The sequence below is a fragment of the Oncorhynchus nerka genome, linkage group LG10 (assembly GCF_034236695.1).
Source record: "Oncorhynchus nerka isolate Pitt River linkage group LG10, Oner_Uvic_2.0, whole genome shotgun sequence".
NCBI lineage: Eukaryota > Metazoa > Chordata > Actinopteri > Salmoniformes > Salmonidae > Oncorhynchus > Oncorhynchus nerka.
Genome location: NC_088405.1, coordinates 50,164,981 through 50,185,564, shown reverse-complemented (window position 1 = coordinate 50,185,564; position 20,584 = coordinate 50,164,981). Strand labels below are relative to the sequence as shown.

The 20,584-nt window shown below is 42.9% G+C and overlaps 2 protein-coding genes across 2 annotated transcripts in view; one reads left to right on the top strand and one right to left on the bottom strand.

The window, feature by feature from the left end:
• Positions 1 to 1,046: 1,046 nt before the first annotated feature.
• LOC115135467 (FERM domain-containing protein 7) lies at positions 1,047 to 14,083 on the top strand. Its single transcript, XM_029670172.2, is given in 14 exon segments — positions 1,047 to 1,316; positions 1,515 to 1,684; positions 2,391 to 2,495; positions 3,628 to 3,670; positions 5,423 to 5,501; positions 5,668 to 5,765; positions 5,902 to 6,016; positions 6,243 to 6,390; positions 6,648 to 6,743; positions 6,920 to 7,083; positions 7,180 to 7,248; positions 7,433 to 7,508; positions 12,284 to 12,308; positions 12,311 to 14,083. Coding segments are annotated over 13 exon segments (2,229 nt in total). The 5' UTR covers positions 1,047 to 1,316; positions 1,515 to 1,543; the 3' UTR covers positions 13,381 to 14,083.
• The window catches only part of LOC115135468 (serine/threonine-protein kinase 26-like), a 22,699-nt gene continuing 16,191 nt past the window's right edge, over positions 14,077 to 20,584 (bottom strand). Inside the window, 11 exon segments of the mRNA XM_029670173.2 lie at positions 14,077 to 15,663; positions 15,807 to 15,909; positions 15,912 to 15,933; positions 16,036 to 16,098; positions 16,233 to 16,329; positions 16,456 to 16,604; positions 16,736 to 16,921; positions 17,074 to 17,231; positions 17,375 to 17,483; positions 17,579 to 17,635; positions 20,012 to 20,242. Coding sequence (XP_029526033.2) covers positions 15,648 to 15,663; positions 15,807 to 15,909; positions 15,912 to 15,933; positions 16,036 to 16,098; positions 16,233 to 16,329; positions 16,456 to 16,604; positions 16,736 to 16,921; positions 17,074 to 17,231; positions 17,375 to 17,483; positions 17,579 to 17,635; positions 20,012 to 20,242 — 1,191 coding nt within the window. The 3' untranslated portion in view covers positions 14,077 to 15,647.

Genomic DNA, 20,584 nt, shown 5'->3' with positions numbered 1-20,584 from the left:
TCAAGCTACATCTAGAGTAGGAATATAGTAGTAGTATTTTTCTTACGGTATACGTTCTGTTGTTTGCTTAGTTTAGTGTCACTTACCTGACTATTCCTGGAGACAATGTATGGCTTTTGTGCTGGATATCTGGGCCTGAAGGCTATAGAGAGGAGCAGGCCTCACTGTCTCCTCCGTAACATCAACAAACACCGCAATGACACCCTCGTCTGTTACGGCAGTCAAAGACCTTTTAGTGCAGGGCATCAAATCAAACTGACATATCCTCATTCAAACATACTTCCCACTTAATAATCGCTTGTATTTCCAGGATATTTTCCTCATTTAGTGTCACCATTTAGTGTTTGTAGACTCATTGTTCTTGTTTTTCTCCACTTAGTGAACCAGCCTCTCAATGGTATCATTGGGAATCAATTTTCTGCATGGAGAGTCGTGACATTAAAATGCAAAAGGGTAAAGAGAGCCACAGGCTAGACACCTAGCGGGGCAGATTTCACTCACTCTATGGGGGGGCAGACTCATAGAGACGGCAGAGAATGTGCTCTTATGCACAGATTTTTTTTTGTGACAGGAAATACTTTCTGTAGATTTCTTCAAAGATAATTTACATCAGAAGTCCTTTTCTGTGGAATGCTGCGGAAGAATTTCTTAGGAATTCAAACATTCTGAACTTGTTTCAAACATGATCATTGGTGAACACCCAAATCAGTGAAATTACTATACAAACCCTGTACAGTAATTAATTATGCCTCAATGGCTTGCAAAAGAGTGTTTTTCACATTCTTAACTTGTTTATTTGCATTGTCCCTACCTAGTGAATGATCTCATTTGTACTATTAAACAATCATTAGCCATTCTGCCTATGGAAAATACAACAGGTTATTTAGAATGTTACTCTCCAGTAAAATATTATATAGAATAGAGGGTAGACCTTCAGTCAGATTTATTTTTTTGTAAAGAGCTGTCCCAGCTAGTTCACAGTCCTGAGTGAACATGGCGGTCATGTTAAATGCACTCACTGACATCCAGTGGCGTTCTACGGTACTGTATCTTACTTTTTTCCAGAGAGCTCCTGATGATGCTACCAGTGACCACCTGACCTTGCATCACTGCAGTAATCTCACACACACACATTTAATGCGTGCGCGACCTTTTCCAAAGTCCAGCCATCTATTTGGAGCTGTGCCTGGAGATGTTAGTGAGGAGAGGATAGAGAGGATGGTTCTCCTCTTCATAGTGGGTTTTGAACGATGTTGCTTGGAATTTGGTGAGGATGGATCATTGAGGGGATGATGAAACCCACAGAAAAGAAAAGGGTATGTAAAACATTTTGTTGAAATACCTTTTTAGTGGAGTCCAAATAGTTTCCATGATTCCATCAAACTTGCATTTGAGTTATTCAGTCATATTTTGACAACACAAAAAAAAAAACGTTTCGAGCACCTGTACTCCCTGAGAAAGTGTTTGTAAGATGGGCCTGACAAAATGTCATCAGTTCTGCTGTTTTGTGTCAGTGTGTTTTGCTCGTGACGAGTGGGTGAGGATGACCGAGAGCAAAGGTGGACACGAGCCGAACCGAACTCAAGAGTCGAGAGCCGTCGTTGTTCGCAAGAAACAAAGAGAGGGCACATTCAAACTGCGGGTCATCTTCTTGGATGACAGTGAGAGCATATTTGAGGTTGAGGTGAGAAGTGTATTTTTCATAACTATATTCCAGTCAAATTGTGACCAGAAGTCACAAGTATTCATCGATTTACACACGGGCCAAAAGACAGTCACTGCCTTATGTGTTTGTCAACGGAAATACCTCTGCTTATTGTAAACAGAAGTATATTCAGATGTTATCATTTTTATTATTACAGTTAAATAAATAGATTCTTCTTCCAATTGTACTCTGTTGGCAATGCATTTCACTTCCTTTTAAAACCCCATTATCCCTGTTGACCGTATGCAGTATTTTTCCATCCAAGCCATGGGGCATTTTGTGCATCTATGTCATGAGTGAAGGGACAATAAGTGGATCAACGAAGAGGTTGCTGAGTGGTCCAGTACAGACGGATGTGAATGACTGCAGGGCAGCTTTGAGTTAGCAGGGTTTTAAAGTGTCTAAGGTGGCCCGATTTCCTCATCCCCTTGGGATATTAAACATAAAGCGCCTTCATTCGTTCCAGCCTACCTCTCATCATTTGACTCTTTCTTTATTCTGCAGTGAAACGCATGGTCAGGTCATGTCAAAACTCCTCATCTTCACATAGCTTAGTTGGGGAAATAAATAATGATTCAGATCTGGTTGTGATCCGTGTAAGCTGAATTACTCTACGCTGTTATTTTAGTAAAGAAAATGCCAAATGTACACTTCAAAGTATAACTTTCGTATTTACTGTTTACAGCAACGGACCCTTGGAAATGATTTCTACAACAAAGTATGTGGGCACCTGAAGCTGTTGGAAAAAGAGTATTTTGGCCTTGAGTTCCGTCACCAGTGTGGCAGTTATGTAAGTCATTCAGTAGAACACATACTGTACTGTAACTCAAATGTAGGTTCGACTAAGGGATGAAAAGAAGCGTGAGTAACACATGATTTGGATTCTCCATCTGTAGATGCTTACAGACTATCACTAACATTTCAACTGACTATACTAACTCTTGCCCTAACCAGTGGTGTAAAGTACCTAAGTAAAAATACTTTAAAGTACTACTTAACTATTTTTCTTTTAGGTATCTGTACTTTACTTTGCTATTTATATTTTTGCCAACTTTTACTTCACTACATTCTTAAAGAAAATAATGTACTTTTTACTCCATACATTTTCCATGACACCCAAAAGTACTCAATTACATTTTGACAGGAAAATGATAAAATTCACACACTTATCGAGAGAACATCCCTGGTCATCCCTACTGCCTCTGATCTGACGGACTCAAACACAAATGCTTTGTTTGTAAATATGTCTGAGTGTTGGAGTGTGCCCCTGGCTGTCCGTCAATTTAAAAAAAAAATGGTTTGCTTAATATAAGGAATTTGAAATGGTTTATACTTTTACTTTTTGATACTTAAGTACATTTTAGCAATTTCATTTACTTTTGATACTTAAGTATATTTAAAACCAAATATTTTTTAGACTTAACCTTAAACCTTATCCTAACCCTAACCTTATCCTAACCCTAACCTTAAACCTCATCCTAACCTTAAACCTTATCCTAACCCTAAACCTTATCCTAACCTTAAACCTTATCCTAACCCTAACCTTAAACCTTATCCTAACCCTAACCTTAAAGGGATACTTCGGAATTTTGGCAATGAGGCCCTTGATGTACTTCCCCAGAGTCAGATGAACTTGTGGATAACATTCTTATGTCTCTCTGTCTAGTATGAAGGAATTTCGAGGTCGTTTTGCAAGCCAATGCTAACTAGCTAACTAACATGCTAGCAGATATCCATAGACTTTCAGTCACTGTGCTAACGCTAGCAAGCAGTTGCTTATCAACAGATAGTTTGTTGATATTATGACCATCTGTCGAGCATCTACAGATGGAATATCCAAATAAAGTGTGAACAAAAAAGGTACACTAAATGATGTCACTCCAAGCTTTGGATGCTAATCTGATCTGTATTTCTAATCCCAGATGTGGTTGGAACTGCTAAAGCCCCTGGCCAAGCAAGTCAAAAGTAAGTTGCAGGTACAGTTGAAGTCGGAAGTTTACATACACCTTAGCCAAATACATTTAAACTAATTTTGTCACAATTCCTGACATTGAATCCAAGTAAAAAAAACATTTTTTTTAGGATGGTTAGGATCACCACTTTATTTTAAGAATGTGAAATGTCAGAATAATAGTAGAGAGAATGATTTATTTCAGCTTTTTTCTTTCATCACATTCCCAGTGGGTCAGAAGTTTACATACACTCAATTAGTATTTGGTAGCATTACCTTTAAATTGTTTAACTTGGGTCAAACGTTTCGGGTAGCCTTCCACAAGTTTCCCACAATAAGTTGGGTGAATTTTGGCCCGTTCCTCCTGACAGAGCTGGTGTAACTGAGACAGGTTTGTAGGCCTCCTTGCTCACACATGCTTTTTCAGTTCTGCCCACAAATTTTCTATAGGATTGAGGTCAGGGCTTTGTGATGGCCACTCCAATACCTTGACTTTGTTATCCTTAAGCCATTTTGACACAACTTTGGAGGTATGCTTAGGGTCATTGTCCATTTGGAAGACCCATTTGCGACCAAGCGTCATCTTCCTGACTGATGTCTTGAGATGTTGCGTCAATATATCCACATAATTTTCCTCCTCCATGATGCCACCTATTTTGTGAAGTGCACCAGTCCCTCCTGCAGCAAAGCACCCCCACAACATGATGCTGCCACCCCCGTGCTTCACGGTAGGGATGGTGTTCTTCGACTTGCAATCCTCTCCCTTTTTCCTCCAAACATAACGATGGTCATTATAGCCAAACAGTTCTGTTTTTGTTTCATCAGACCAGAGGACATTTCTCCAAAAAGTACACTCTTTGTCCCCATGTGCAGTTGCAAACCGTAGTCTGACTTTTTTATGGCGGTTTTGGAACAGTAGATTCTTCCTTGATGAGCGGCCTTTCAGGTTACGTCGATATGGGACTCGTTTCGCTGTGGATATAGATACTTTTGTACCTGTTTCCTTCAGCATCTTCACAAGGTCCTTTACTATTGATCTGGGATTGATTTGCACTTTTCGCACCAAAGTACGTCCATCTCTAGAAGACAGAATGCGCCTCTTTCCTGAGCAGTATGACGGCTGCGTGGTCCCATGGTGTTTATATTTGCGTACTATTGTTTGTACAGATGAACGTGTTACATTCAGGTGTTTGGAAATTGCTCCCAAGGATGAACCAGACTTGTGGAGGTCTACAATTTCTTTTCTGAGGCCTTGGCTGATTTCCCCATGATGTCAAGCAAAGAGGCACTGAGTTTGAAGGTAGGCATTGAAATACATCCACAGGTACACCTCCAATTGACTCAAATGATGTCAACTAGCCTATCAGAAGCTTCTAAAGCCATGCCATCATTTTCTGGAATTTTTCATGCAGTTTAAAGGCACAGTCAACTCAATGTATGTAAACTTCTGACCCACTGGAATTGTGATACAGTGAGTTCTAAGTGTAATAATCTGTCTGTAAACAATTGTTGGAAAAATTACTTGTGTCATGCACAAAGTAGATGTCCTAACCGACTTGCCAAAACTATAGTTTGTAAACAAGAAATGTGTGGAGTGGTTGAAAAACTAGTTTTAATGACTCCAACCTAAGTGTATGTAAACTTCCGACTTCAACTGTAGTTTATGCAAAGGCTTGTGAATTCTGCTATGTGGACTGAATCATGCTATCTGTCGTACTAAAACAATGGGGAATGAGCATCAAGGATATTGTTCCTCTCTCCTACAGACACCAGTGATCCAACGTTCCGCTTCATAGTGAAGTTCTTCCCCCCAGACCCAGGGCAGCTGCAGAAAGAACTGACCAGGTAGGTCACTCTCTCTTGTTCTTCTGTTGAAAAAGGTTGTGCCAATTGACATTTGCCCCACCTATACAAATGGTTTGGACCTCTTGACTAAGGGAACTTATTTGGTACAGAGAGACATGATGCTTATTCAAGACAAATTCAAGCTTATTCAAGTTCCCTCTTGCAGGTACCTGTTTGCATTGCAGATTAAACAGGATTTGTCCAATGGGAGTCTTACTTGCAATGATAACAGCGCTGCTCTCCTCGTCTCACATTTACTGCAGTGTAAGTAGAGCCCCTGGGGTTTGTCGTTGAAGAGTAAAGCCACATAATATGATCATGATTACAATTGAACTACAGTTTTATCATAATAGTGGCTTGTGTTTGTGGTGATGTCTCCACTCTTTCCTTACACTTGTAGCAGAGCTAGGTGACTACAAGGAGGAACTTGACTTGCAACATCTAGCGACCAAGAACTATGTACCCAACCAGGAGTGCCTCCACAAGAAGATCCTGCGCTTCCACAAGAGGCACAGGTAGATACCTCCCGGGCTCAAGGGTCAGAGGCTTGGGGCTCTCTGGTAGCTGGGAGGGGGCAGAATAGGGCCTACACTGCTCACTGAAGTAGTTAATGACTCAGGCATACCAGGTGTGAAGGCGTGATGGTTCTGGCGGTGAGGTGACTGTCGCATCGTGTTGAGGTGACAGGGGGTTTGGTGGTTAGGTGAATGTAGGCTGTTGCTGGTGCTGCGTGTGTTCCAGGGGCCAGACACCAGGTGAGGCAGACAGCCAGCTGCTAGAGGTGGCTCGGAAGCTGGACATGTACGGGATCCGCCCACAGGCTGCCAATGATGGAGAGGGCACCAAGATCAACCTGGCCATCACACACTCTGGAGTGTTGGTCTTCCAGGTAATGGCTGGGCTCGTCACAAAGACCTCTTAATGAGATGTACAGGAGTTGTTCATAAGGCATGTATAATATACTATGTTCTTGCATGCTATTACAGTGGATTGTACAGTGTGGACTGTCTTTTTTAGAGAGACAGGCGCTGGAAACAGATATGCCAAGAAGTAAACAGAACTAAGAGAGAAGTATTTATTACAGAGGTTTACATTTGGACTGCTTGTCAGTTTGTACTCTTGAACTATGTTTCTCTCTTCTCCCAGGGCAACACCAAGATAAACACTTTCAGCTGGGCCTCAATCCGCAAACTGAGTTTTAAAAGAAAGCATTTTTTGATTAAACTCCATGCTAAGATTGTGGTGAGTTTTTTTTTTCCCGTTTGAGACGTTAAGTGTGACTGAGTGGTCGAACAGGATTTCATTAGTTACCAGGTGTTTGTCTGTTTGTTGGTTACATGTGGTTTTATTCAAACAACATGCTGCTTTATTTCCACAGAAATGACTTCTATTACATGTGTGTTTGTGTGTGTGGTCAGCCCTCTCGTAAGGACACGGTAGAGCTAGCCATGGCCAGCCGTGATGTGTGTAAGGCCTTCTGGAAGACGTGTGTAGAGTACCATGCCTTCTTCCGTCTCTCTGAGGAGCCCAAGTCCCGACACAAGTCCTTCCTCTACAGTAAAGGCTCCTGCTTCAGATACAGGTCAGACCACTAGATACGTAAGGGGGAATTTATTCATTTGTCAAAAGCCTTTACCGTTTACTCAGTTTGATAACACTGTGCTACCCCTCTCTCTAGTGGTAGGACCCAGAAACAACTGTTGGACTGTGTCAGGAGAGGGGGGAGGAAGAACATGCCCTTTGAAAGGTTACAACACTTATTGGGGAGGTTTCCCGAACACAGATTAAGCCTAGTTCTGGACTGAAAAGCAAAATCTTAATGGAGAATCTTCATTGAAGTTGTTTTTAAGTCCAGAAAGAAAGGTTTGCATTGCTTGAATATGGTTAAGCCAAGCAATAAACCCTTGTCTTTCTAAACCTCTACATTCCAGGAAGTTCTACAAGGCCCACTATGATAACAGGCAGTGCAGGTCCTCTCCTGACCTCCTCACTGATGTCTCCAAACAGGTACAGGGCCTTCTGTTATATGGATTTCTTTGTTGCATGTTGTATTATTATTCTAAACAGAATTTAAAGGGTGTTGAGACCGAGTGAAAGACACTTTAAATCAATTGCGATTTGATTGATAAACAATTAGCATAAACTTGTAAATGCACAAGTGCAATAGGAGATTTCCTGTGAGTCAATTCCAACGGCTCACTTCTGCATTTTTTTTTTTTGGTCAGTTTGTTTTGACCATGGAGGTTTGTGATATGAGGTAAGGTTGTAGTATGACCACATATCCTTAGGCATGCTCTTTTGAGATGACAGAACTAGGTGTCTCACAGTTCAGTTCCTCCTGTATGCGTTTCAAACCTCCGGCTCAGTGCCAGTCTCTGTTCTAAATGCATTCCTGTGTCTCAAGGTGCAAATGGACTCCTGTTCTTGCTGAAGCTGAATTTTCTTGCCATGTGTTAGACTTCACGCCACCTCCATTCCCTTAAATTGGTCCGCATGCCTCGTACTCTATGGCCAAATAAATCATTTATGATTACATGTGCCATCAAGCAAGCAGCACTTTGTGTACTCTACTTCTGAATGGGTTTCACCATCTTGCCAATGCAAAGTATAAGTGAGTCAAATCAATGTTGATGCTGTCAACATTGACACCACCAGACACCATCCCAACAGACATTTTTGGCAGAAAATGTCTTCTGGAAAATGTGAACTTTCATGCGCATTAATAACAAAGTTGTATGCTATCTGTAAAAACAAATCAAATTGTTACATTAGGAGCCTAGTTGGTTTAGCCACAGAAGAAGTCAGGAACCTTCCCGCTAGCCATGATGGGCTGAGATAATGGCTGCGCTGGACATGCAGAGAGATGAGTTTGGGTTGGTCTGCTATGTAGCACGCTTCTGTCTATAACAAAGGTCTGCTCAGTATGTGTAGGTAATGATTTCTAAAGTGGATTTTTATGAAAGATAGCACAAATAACTGCAAAAGTGTTGCCCTCCACTTTCTGGAGGTCAGAGCTTTGAAATCTGTGGAATGCACGGTGGAAGTAGAGGATGATAGCTTAGTAGGTCGAAGGTTCAAATATGCGGAGGGAGTCAAAAAGAGAACATACAGGCTGTTCTATGAAACACCTGTCTCCAGATTACATCTTCAAAACTAAGGGCAACCATGGCATCTGTGGCAGAGAGGGAGAAGCATCCATTCATGTTTACAGGTAAGAGAGTCTAGCTAGCTACATTTTCAGATATTATACATTTCAAATTTTTTAGAAAGTAGTTTATCTAGTTAAATCGTACTGTTAGCTAGCTAACATAGATTTTATTTGATATAATGTGTGTTTATCAGAGACGGTAATGTGAAGAACAGTATGACCTGCACCGCATTTTTCTGGTCTCGGAACCCTTGTCCCCCTCCCGGTCTCAATCTTGACTCGGACTCGATTTGCTCCGGTCTTGGTCTTGAATCGGTCTCGCTTTAGGTGGTCTCGAGCACAATGCTGGTTTTAGGTGTGTTAGGCTAAGGCCAGAGTGGCAACCAACTAGAGGTCGACCGATTATGATTTTTCAACTCCGATACTGATTATTGGAGGACCCCAAAAAAAAGCAGATACCGATTAATCGGACGATTTAAATTTTTTTTTTATTTGTAATAATGACAATTACAACAATACTGAATTAACACTTATTTTAACTTAATATAATACATCAATAAAATCAAATAAATAATGAAATGTTAAATCTGGTTTAAATAATGCAAAAACAGTGTTAAAATTGCAATATGTGCCATGTAAGAAAGCTAACGTTTAAGTTCCTTGCTCAGAACATGAGAACATATGAAAGCTGGTGGTTCCTTTTAACATGAGTAATAAGTTTTAGGTTGTAGTTATTATAGGAATTATAGGACTATTTCTCTCTATACCATTTCTATTTCATTAACCTTTGACTATTGGATGTTCTTATAGGCACTATAGTATTGCCAGTGTAACAGTATAGCTTCCATCCCTCTCCTCGCCCCTACCTGGGCTCGAACCAGGAACACATCGACAACAGCCACCCTCGAAGCAGCGTTACCCATGCAGAGCAAGGGGAACAACTACTCCAAGTCTCAGAGCGAGTGACGTTTGAAACGCTATTAGCACGCACCCCGCTAACTAGCTAGCCATTTCACATCGGTTACATCTGCCTAATCTCGGGAGTTGATAGGCTTGAAGTCATAAACAGCTCAATGCTTGAAGCATTGCGAAGAGCTGCTGGCAAACACACGAAAGTGCTGTTTGAATGAATGCTTACGAGCCTGCTGGTGCCTACCATCGCTCAGTCAGACTGCTCTATCAAATCATAAACTTAATTATAACATAATAACACACAGAAATACGAGCCTTAGGTCATTAATATGGTCGAATCCCGAAACTATAATTTCGAAAACAAAATATTTTCATTCTTTCAGTGAAATACGGAACCGTTCCGTACTTTGTCAAACGGGTGGCAACCCTAAGTCTAAATATTGCTGTTACATTGCACATCCTTCAATGTTATGTCATAATTACGTAAAATTCTGGCAAATGAGCCAGGCGGCCCAAACTGTTGCATGTACCCTGACTCTGAGTGCAATGAACACAAGAGAAGTGACACAATTTCACCTGGTTAATATTGCCTGCTAACCTTTCTTTTAGCTAAATATGCAGGTTTAAAAATATATACTTCTGTGTATTGATTTTAAGAAAGGCATTGATGTTTATGGTTAGGTACACGTTGGAGCAACGACAGTCCTTTTTCACGAATGCGCACCGCATCGATTATATGCAACGCAGGACACGCTAGATAAACTAGTAATATCATCAACCATGTGTAGTTATAACTAGTGATTATGATTGATTGATTGATTGTTTTTTATAAGATAAGTTTAATGCTAGCTAGCAACTTACCTTGGCTTCTTACTGCATTCGCGTAACAGGCAGGCTCCTCGTGGAGTGCAATGTAAAGTAGGTGGTTAGAGCATTGGACTAGTTAACCGTAAGGTTGCAAGATTGAATCCCTGAGCTGACAAGGTAAAACTCCGTTGTTCTGCACCTGAACAAGGCAGTTAACCCACCGTTCCTAGGCCGTCATTGAAAATAAGAATGTGTTCTTAACTGACTTGCCTAGTTTAAAAAAATGTCCAAAAATACAGATTTCCGATTGTTATGAAAACTTGAAATCGGCCCGAATTAATCGGCTATTCCGATTAATCGGCCGACCTCTACAACCAACAGTACGGCAGACCCCCAGGGCCAGGACTGAGCAGCCCAGCACCTTGGGATTGCCTAAATAGTTATCTCCCCTGACGTGGGCATGTTTTCAATACAGACTCCTTTTGTTGTACAGTATTCCGTATAAGGCATCCAGACCTTATGAAAGTTGCATAGTATACCCTTAATCATGTAATAAATCAAATCTAGCGATACATAACTTGGCATTTCTTCCATCCATTGTGGGAGGATAACCAACCTTCCAATTAATGGCATTTGCATTTCTTAGCCTCTATAAATTCTAGATTACACAATTTCTTCTGATAACAGCCCCCAGTATCCACATTTATAAGGAAACCAAAACAGTGAGAAGCTTCTGGCTTGTCCAGTGTTTACTGCACTAAGAGAATAAAGTGTTGTATCTGCAAAGTTCACCTCTGCGCTGTCACAGACTGGTCTTCCCTGGCTGCTTGACCCTGATGAAACCCCTGTCACCATCTGGTCCTGCACAAATAATTACCTTGGTGTACATTTATACATTATATTATCCAAGAATAGAATCAACGGTTCAATAATTGAAATGACCATTATTCACAGATCCCAGACTGTAGCCGGAATACCCATCAACTCAAGATGTAACTATTCATCCATTCACTATACCTCAAAATTCACATAAGCTGCAGGGACACCTGTCACCATCTGATTCTGCTAAGACATGATGAGCATAGTGTGCACTATGACAATGTTGCCTGTAGAGCTGTTTATACCGTGTCAGTGTAAAAAGTAGGGAATTAGCTAGGAAAACTGAAGATCAACAATGTTACATTGCTATAGTGACTAATAAAAACTCACATTGCTCTGAAACAACATCAGAATATTAGTCTTCAATCGGTTGGCTGCTGATTGATTCAGGTGTAGTGTGATTGAGGCTAGTTCACTTTTGGCTAGCTCTAGCTAATGGTACAACATCAAACTGACTTCTGTTGAAACGGGACAAAACAAAGGCTACAAAACATTTCCATACACACAACAGCTGTTAAATACTGCCACCTGACAGATAGCTAGAGGCTAGCTAAAGCTGAACTGGCTGTGGTAGCTACTAGCTACTAGAAAGCTAACTAGCTGCTAGTAGTTCATTTCCTTCAGTCGAGAGGGTATTAAACATTAGCTAACATAACATGTCAGTTACACCACTCGCTCAGCACTGGGAGCAAATAATTGTTTTCAAACAGCAGTTACCTTGCCAGCTAAATCAATCAACTAAGGAGTAGACAGTTTCTGCTCTGCTTTCTTATGGAACTCAGAGAAAAAGCTCAACAGAAAGCAGCTGCTTCTGTTCATCTCGCTGTGCCGGAAAACAGCCTTTCCAACGCTATAAGGCGTCTGCATGATCCTAAAGCACACCGGCGCCACGTTTTGTATCACACTGTGATAAATACAATTTGGGGGGACAATAAAAAAAAATGAATGTGTGTGTGTGTGGGGGGGGGGGGTCCATGTACAATGGTGAAAGTTACACACCTGCTGTCAGTGATATCAGGGTGTGTGTGTGTTCCAGGTGTATGAGCAGACCTGTGGGTTCCCCATCCCGACTGTGCCCCGGGTGGGAAGCGCAGTCAGTCTGCTGTGGAGGTGCTGTTCACCACGATGGATCTGGAGGGCCCCCCGCCCCACTCTGCACACACTTCTGCCTTCGGCCAGTCCCGCTCCTCTTCCTTCTCTGGGGCTGAGCCAGGGCCCACAGCGCTACAGGGGCCCAAGGGGCTTCGGTGCCACAGTGAGAGGGCCACCCAGAGCTTCAACCGCAGCAGCAGTGTGGCTGAGGGGCCTCAGAGGGGCCGACTGCTGGCCAATACACAGCAGCTGGTCCTGCTCTACCCCAGCCCTCACTCCCACCTTTACCCCTACCCCTGCCTGGAGCTGCACCCCATCCTGCCCCTCTCTGCTCAGGCCTACATGTCTGGCTGCTCCTCTTTCTCCTTGGACCACGCTCCAGCCCCACTGCCTCTGTCCCACTACGGCCCAAGGCCTGCTCCCCAGGCCGCCCTCCTGGATGAGTTCATCCGCTCCTCCAGTTTCTCCAACCCCTCCTCCTTGTCTCCCGGTCTGCGGCGCCAGCGTCATAACGTGCCTCCAAGCATGGCTATCGCTCCGGGGCTGTATGCTGCCACTCTGGCTGGTTGTGGTGCTGGCCGGAGGGAATTTGGCAGAGAGGAGACGGCAGGCCACTTCAGTGATGACTCCAGCTACCAGGCAGGCCTGCCCAAGCGCTCCTGGAGCCAGTCTGATGTGAAGGTCCTCCGGCCCTCTGCTCCAGCGGCAGAGTTCCGCCCTCTAGGTCACTACCCTCACCTATCACGCCGACACTCGCCTGCACGCCCAACACACCTCCCTCTTAACCTGTCCCCCATGCCTGAACGGCCCGCCTCTGTGTGCGTGCTAGGGGCCGGGAGCAGGACAGGAAGTGGAGAAATCAGCCTCAGTGACTCAGACGTCATGTTCCCATACTACTGCCCAGGGCTAGGGAAACTGGTGCGCTCTGGCCCCCTGGCTCGGATGCGCATTTCATCTGGTAGTCTGCAGCTGGACGAGGGGGAGGAAGACTCCTTTAACTTAAGTGACCCTGAAGGCAGTGCAGCAACAAAGCGGTCATGAGCCAATCAGAGCGTTAGTATTTGTACTGGCGCTATCCCTAGCCAATCACAGCTTATTCTCTTTGGTGGGCCTGTGGTCACAATGGGAGGTCCTCCTGACCCGATAAATCTCTAAAAAGGGTTTTTGTGACCATACCCCCAGTCTTCAGTCACTCCCACAGGCCCCGATGGTTCCGGTCACTGGTCATATTTGAAGATGAAGGCATGAGAGACACACCAAACTGATGGACCTGACTTCATAAGTATGCCTTGAAGAAACCGTCAGACAATTCACATTGTTTGGGAATAGACTTTACATTAACAAATGTAATTACTTCCACCACATAAGATGAGTACTCGGATGAAAGACAAAACAGCCCCTCTTCCGAGTCTTACCATTTCAGTGCTGGATTTTGATGGACCTTATAGGCTACTGTACTGGTCTCACCTCACTGTCAACAGTCTAAGGAACTCCAACTGTTATTGGAATATTCCTAATGAAACAAGCCTTTTGAAAATGTGGTTTCAAAGACCGCAAGGACTGTGGAAAGAATGACTTTCAATGCACTACTTAGCTGCACATAACAGGAAGTGGACCGTCTACAGAAACAAAATGGGAATACTGTAGACTTGTCCACCATTCTGCCATTGAAAGATACTGATGCAATTCAATGTATTTTCATGGAATACTGACACAGTCAATAAAAAAAAACAGAAATTCATAATTTAAATATTTATTTTCAAAACCAAACCAAAATGAATTTTGCAACGATTGAAGCAAAGACTATCCAATATATACATTTGACAGCTTCCTGTAAAGCTAAGTCAACAGTTTCTTTTATAAAGTTCAGATACAGAAATATAAAAAAAAAATCTTGTTTTCCATCTGCATGTAATTGATGAGGAAATACAAAAATATGCAATGATCAAATGCATTATTGCCTTCACAAACGTATTACTATTTAATGCATTCGATGATACATGACCACAATTAAATATAGAATATCACTACAACTAAGTATTAGGCACCATTGGATGTTAAGTTGGCATACTTCCTCCCTTCCAAAAGGGGCTCTGTCACCACCACACCAAAGATGGCACCCTTTTGTATGTATGTATCTGAGCTTGGCTGATAACATTCTCAAGAAAATCTTTATTTGGGATTTGTTCAAAAGGACGCGACTCCCCGTAGAGTACTCAAGGACTCAGACCAATGTTTCAAACATTACAATACCGACATTGCCATTTCACTTGAGCACTTGTCAAGTATTTTTGGTAGAGGGAGATCATAGTGTCTTTAAGACAGAAAAGTACCCCGTCTCCCTTGAGATCTAGTCTAAGTAGGGAAATAAACTAGCAAGCATATTTAGAAAAAGCTGCACCCCCATCAAAGTGTGTGCAGTGCATATTTCCTTCAGAAGTAGATCTCCAAAGCCTCCAATAGGATGGCCCTTCTCGAGCTAAGATCCCCTAAGATAGAGATGATTTATATCTTTTGGAGTGAGAGAGAGCGCGATACATCTTTTGCACAGCAAAGTCTTCCCATTTCCGATACAGTCTTTCCTAATGCCCAAAACAAGTGACCCCCCTTTCCAATTGTCACCGAACAGAAGTTTCCGTTTACGGACATCCACTGGTCTGAGCCTTTCCCCCACCCACAGGCTGCTCTCAGCAGAGGTATTGAACTCCTGTGATTTGACTAGATATGCAGTTCTCCAAACAGCAGGTTTCTAAATGCTACAAGTGACATGAAGATGGTAAGCTAGACATCAGAAACAAGTGCAGTACACTGAACATCTACAATATAGCTACTTAAACATTTTTAGTAGCAGTAAAAAAATGAACTCAAAATTGAAAACTGAACTATCCTTAATATCTGACTTAAGTAGACGTCTTATGCTCAGCAGAAGATTGATGTTACGTCCTTATAATAAAAATAAAAAAAGACTTAAAATATTACAAAACTAAAATACTATTGACTAATATAACAGTAACACGCTTGAGCCTACTTTTAAAAGGGGTTAAATAAAATAGCATAAACATATTTCAACAAATATACATACAAATAAAAAATAACATTTTTGGTTATAAGATCAGTGAGTGTGCACAGCAGGAGTCCTCCCTCTTTCCCTGTATCCAATGGTCCTGGTGGGGGCTGATCAGAGGAGAGGCATGGAGGATGGTGGGAAAAGGAATGGGGGATGATGGGAAAAGGCATAGAGGCTGATGATGCACTCTGGAGGCGTGGTCCTCATCAAGCGTCTAAACCTGCCCTCCCTCCACATGCCACTAACTCACAGAAAATCTGATGGAAAAGTCCACAGAAAGAAAACACAGTTGAATGCCACCTGCTCCAAATTGTAACATGTAATCTCCAGAAGAACCATCCAGCCAATAGTCTAGTCTACGTCACTACCTATAGCCCCCCCCTGCTGTCCCCTAACTCACCTCTGGAACTTGTCGATGATCCGGTTGACCATCTTGTCTGTGACTCCAGGGCAGATGTCCTCAGCCATGTGGAGGTTTTTCTCCAGCTCCTCTATCCCTCCCTCATCTGTCCATCCCTGCGCTGCAGCTGGGAGCGGTGGAAATGGAGAGACAGATAGGCAAAACAATATAGATGACTCATCTCATCTTTACAACTGTTAGAAAAGAGCGCTGGTGTAGCAGTCTCTACCTCAGTGAATACCGGGGCGATCAGTGTGGTCAAGCTGGCAGACTTCTTCAGGAGGCCTTGGTCCTGTCATCAAATGGAAAGCAGAAGAGAACATTTTTGACTCATGATACTCTCCCGAATTGTTTGCATTAGCCCACTAATCACACAACATTGTAATTACATTCACTTCCCTGTCCTCCCACCTCAGACCAACTCACCGTTCCATTGGACACATTATTTGGGTCTTTCTTCTTGCGAACAGTAGTAAAGGACCAACCTGGCTGGGAGGAGTCATTCTCCTTGTTGCTGGACTCCCTGGGAGAGACACAACAGATAGGATTTCCACAGGTTAAATGTTACTGTAGTTCAGACAGGGTCTCCGATCAAATCTTTACCAACTCTTAGTCAAGGGGTACAATGTTAAGAGCCTTCACTACTCACGAGTCGGAGTCTTCAGAGCTGGAGTCTCCGTCACTGTGTCCCTCAGCTTTCCAGCGTTTCAACCGGTCTATCAGCTCAGTGAGGTAGGACGTCTTCTTGGCATTCTTCACTATGAACTTGTGCTTCAGAAGCTCCTTAGCTGTTGGCCTCTATAAAGGGGAATATTGGCCCACAATTAAAGGCAGCCTAACCATGGACAACTATATGGACTACCACTAAATAATGCAAGATTGTCTTTTATTTCTCATAGTTCCATTAAGTGCTCAGGCATTGTACTTACAAATGAAGGGTCTTTGTTGAGGCAGGAGTCTATAAACTCTTTGAAGGTCTTGGAGAAGTCTCCACTGAGGGTGGGTGGGGTGTTCTTTGGTATGAGGAAGAGGACCCGCATGGGGTGCATGTCTGAGTTGGGAGGCTCACCCTTGGCCAGCTCGATGGCAGTGATGCCCAGAGACCAAATATCAGCCTGGTGGAGGGCGAGTGTGTTAGAGAGGGGCCTGGTATTCAGTGAAATTAAGTTTGCGGGATTTGACAGCATGTTTGTGTCATGAAAAGAGGACACGCCTTCAATTCCAAGTGCCCTCCACTAAAGACAGAAGAGAACAGAAAGCTGGTAACCTTGGAGTCATAGGCAGACTGTTGGATGACCTCAGGGGCCATCCAGAATGGCGTGCCCACGAACGTCTCCCGTTTGATCTGGGTGTCTGTCAGCTGGCCCGCCACGCCAAAGTCTGCCAACTTTACTTCGCCACACTCGGACAGGAGCACGTTGGCCGCTGCCAAACCACACACAACCATGATAATGCCAACAGCAATGAGTGAAATCAATACATTGCACAAGAGCAAGACTACCGGATATATTAACCCTAATACTGCAGCTCGTCTCTACGGAAGATATTAAACACACACACACACACACCTTTGATGTCCCTGTGAATCTTCCTCTCGGAGTGGAGGTAGTCCAGACCCTTCAAGATCTCCTTCAGCATGGTCGCAATCTGAAACTCGTCAAATGCCCCTGCTCGCAGCTAGACACAAGACACACAGTGAGCACACATACCACATACGCAAACCCATCAACAGACACGGGGGGGGGGGGACACTGACATATTGTAACCCTTACCAGGTCCAGAGCTGAGCCACCACCAAGGTACTCCATAATGATCCATAGTTTACTGCCCTGTACAGAGAGCGAGAGGTAGAAAAGAGGGAACCATTAGACATGATTTTAGGCCGAGGCGCCGTAGGTAAACCCCCCCCTCCACCCTTGTCCAACCCCCCGGGAAAGATTTGTATCATGTTCTGCACCTGTTTCTTTACCTCTAGCCTACTTTACCTCCAGGCTACTGTTGTCACCCTCCCTTCACATTTCTCACTGTTTAACCGGTGAAAACGTCCATGCAGCATTTGTATTGCGGACCATCTGATCTCAAATCAGTTTCATGGGAATATGCATTTAAATCTTTAGGTTATGCCCATATTTTGTCTAGTGGCGTGCGCTGTTCAGAAAAATGTCACCATTCGCACAATCCTAAAATCTCATAGTACACGAGGCGGTGTTTTGTCTCACTGTAACGTTATACTATTATAGTCGGTTCTCATGTCCAAAACGATCTTTATATATGATCGTGCAGACATTTTTTAAATCTTTGATTTAACTTGATTAAAACGAGCGCAATCAAATTAAGTTAATTGATTGCACTCAAATTGGCCATTGAAGTTTTGGGGTTCACATTTTATTTGATTTATTTCACCTTTATTTAACCAGGTAGGCAAGTTGAGAACAAGTTCTCATTTACAATTGCGACCTGGCCAAGATAAAGCAAAGCAGTTCGACACATACAACAACAGAGTTACACATGGAGTAAAACAAACATACAGTCAATAATACAGTAGAAAAATAAGTCTATATACAATGTGAGCAAATGAGGTGAGAAAGGAGGTAAAGGCAAAAAAAGGCCATGGTTGAAGTAAATACAATATAGCAAGTAAAACACTGGAATGGTAGATTTGCAGTGGAGGAATGTGCAAAGTAGAGATAGAAATAATGGGGTGCAAAGGAGCAAAATAAATAAATACAGTAGGGGGAGAGGTAGTTGTTTGGGCAATATTATAGATGTCCTTCAGTAGTGGTTTCTTTGGAGCAATTCGACCGTGAAGGCCTGATTCACGTAGTCTCCTCTGAACAGTTGATGTTGAGATGTGTGTTACTTTTTTCAATATTTATTTTAACTAGGAAAGTCAGTTAAGAACAAATTCTTATTTACTCTAATGAACTGATCCTCTGCAACAGACAATAACGGACTGGCCATCTGGCGCACCGGGAGTTTCCCCGGTGGGCCGCTTGACAATTGGGGCCTGAGCAAAGCAAAATATAAATAACCCCAGCCCCCGCTTAAATAAAAATAACCAAGTGCTGTATGTCTGACTGGCCCAGGCGAGTGTGCTGCCAGCCCTCTGCCACTGTGGTTGGGTATTACATCTGTCAGCCTCTCTCCCCCAGCCAATTACTTTTGGTCCAGTCCATTCTAACTTTACCTGGGCCCCGCCCCTTTCCCATCTCTGTTAAGTGGTGACATTTGGATAAATAGTGGAGCGGAGCAAGATGGACAAACAAAAAGAGAAATAACGTCAAGGCGGTGCTGAAAAGCAGAGAGAGAAGAGGTTGAAGTCCCATGAGGCTGATGCAGCCAAATGTTTGAAAATAAATTATTAAAATTTGGCACCGTTACCAGTCAATCTCAGCCTAATGAGCCCGTAGGCGCTGGCAGCAGAAAGGAGAGAGAGCAGCCCATTGAGCCCAGCGATACCAGTTCAACTGTTAGTCAAGGTTTTGCAGCTGAAGCGGTAAGACGGAAGACAATAGGGATAAAATAAGCAATGTTTGGGTTTGGCTAGCTGGCTATTCAGCTATATCGGGTGCCTTTTGTTGAACCAAGCTCTCGTCATAGTCACTTTACATGAGGGTTGACGTGCTACAGCAAACTTTCAAAATGTTGAACTCATTGTTAGTATTTAGCATTAACAAATTATAGACTAACCACCAACGTAGACCATTTCTCTTGCACAAGGATTTAATGACAGAACAAAACCTACAAAAATTATACTTGGCTGGATACTCCATATACTTACAGAAAACACATAGGATAAAACAAAGCAATATTCCAAGCCACAGCTCCATACTACTTATCAGACAGAGAACTTCTACTGTATACTGGTTGTTGGGGTGGGATGGGGGTGTGGGTCCGTGGAGGGCTTTTGATCATTTTATTGGATTCCTCCTGTCTTACTCATTGGTAGGAAAAATTATTATCCAAATTGGATGTAAGATACTATATTTGTTGACGATTATATGAAACCAAAAAAAAAAAAACATTTGGGTGCAATCAATTACCTTCATTTCTCAGATATCAAATTCTATTTCAACCAAATCTTTCAGGAATATTCATTTGATGTTTCAAACTAACGATTTCAGAACAAGCCGAGATGGTGGGTGTCAAATCCTCTTTCTGGTGCTTTTTGAAGTGGAACGAGTGGCGGTGTGCGTGTGTGTTACCTTGAGGTAGGAGCCGTAGTACTTGGTGACGTAGGGGCTGTCACACTGGCTGAGCACGGTGATCTCCTGCTGGATGTCCTCCATCTCATCCTCAGCCTCCTCCAGGTCTATGGTCTTGATGGCCACCACATTCTGGGTGCGGTTGTCGATGCCCTTGAACACCTCGCCGAAGGAGCCCTTCCCAATACGCTCCAGCTTGGTGAACAGCTCCTCAGGGTCCGTCCGGCTGTTCTGAAGGTTCAGAGACAGAGACATAGCAGTTATGTGGCTAAAAAAAATAAAAAATAAACATTCATTACCCCAGGACACCTCAACAGGTGACAATCCAGGAAAATATATATATATATATATTTTTATAGAGGACTGTTTCAGCATAGACCTGATCATTTATTCACGGGACTTGCGTTTCAGCGTAATCTCCTTCATCAGAGCCTTATTTTATGTGGCTAGTTTATACTGCTGAATGAGTCGAAAACAGGTAGTTGCCATTTCTTTAACTGACGTTGAACGGTGTGGCTACATAGTTTAATCGATAGGCCGGGCTATAGAAAACTGACGATCAACTGTTTTATA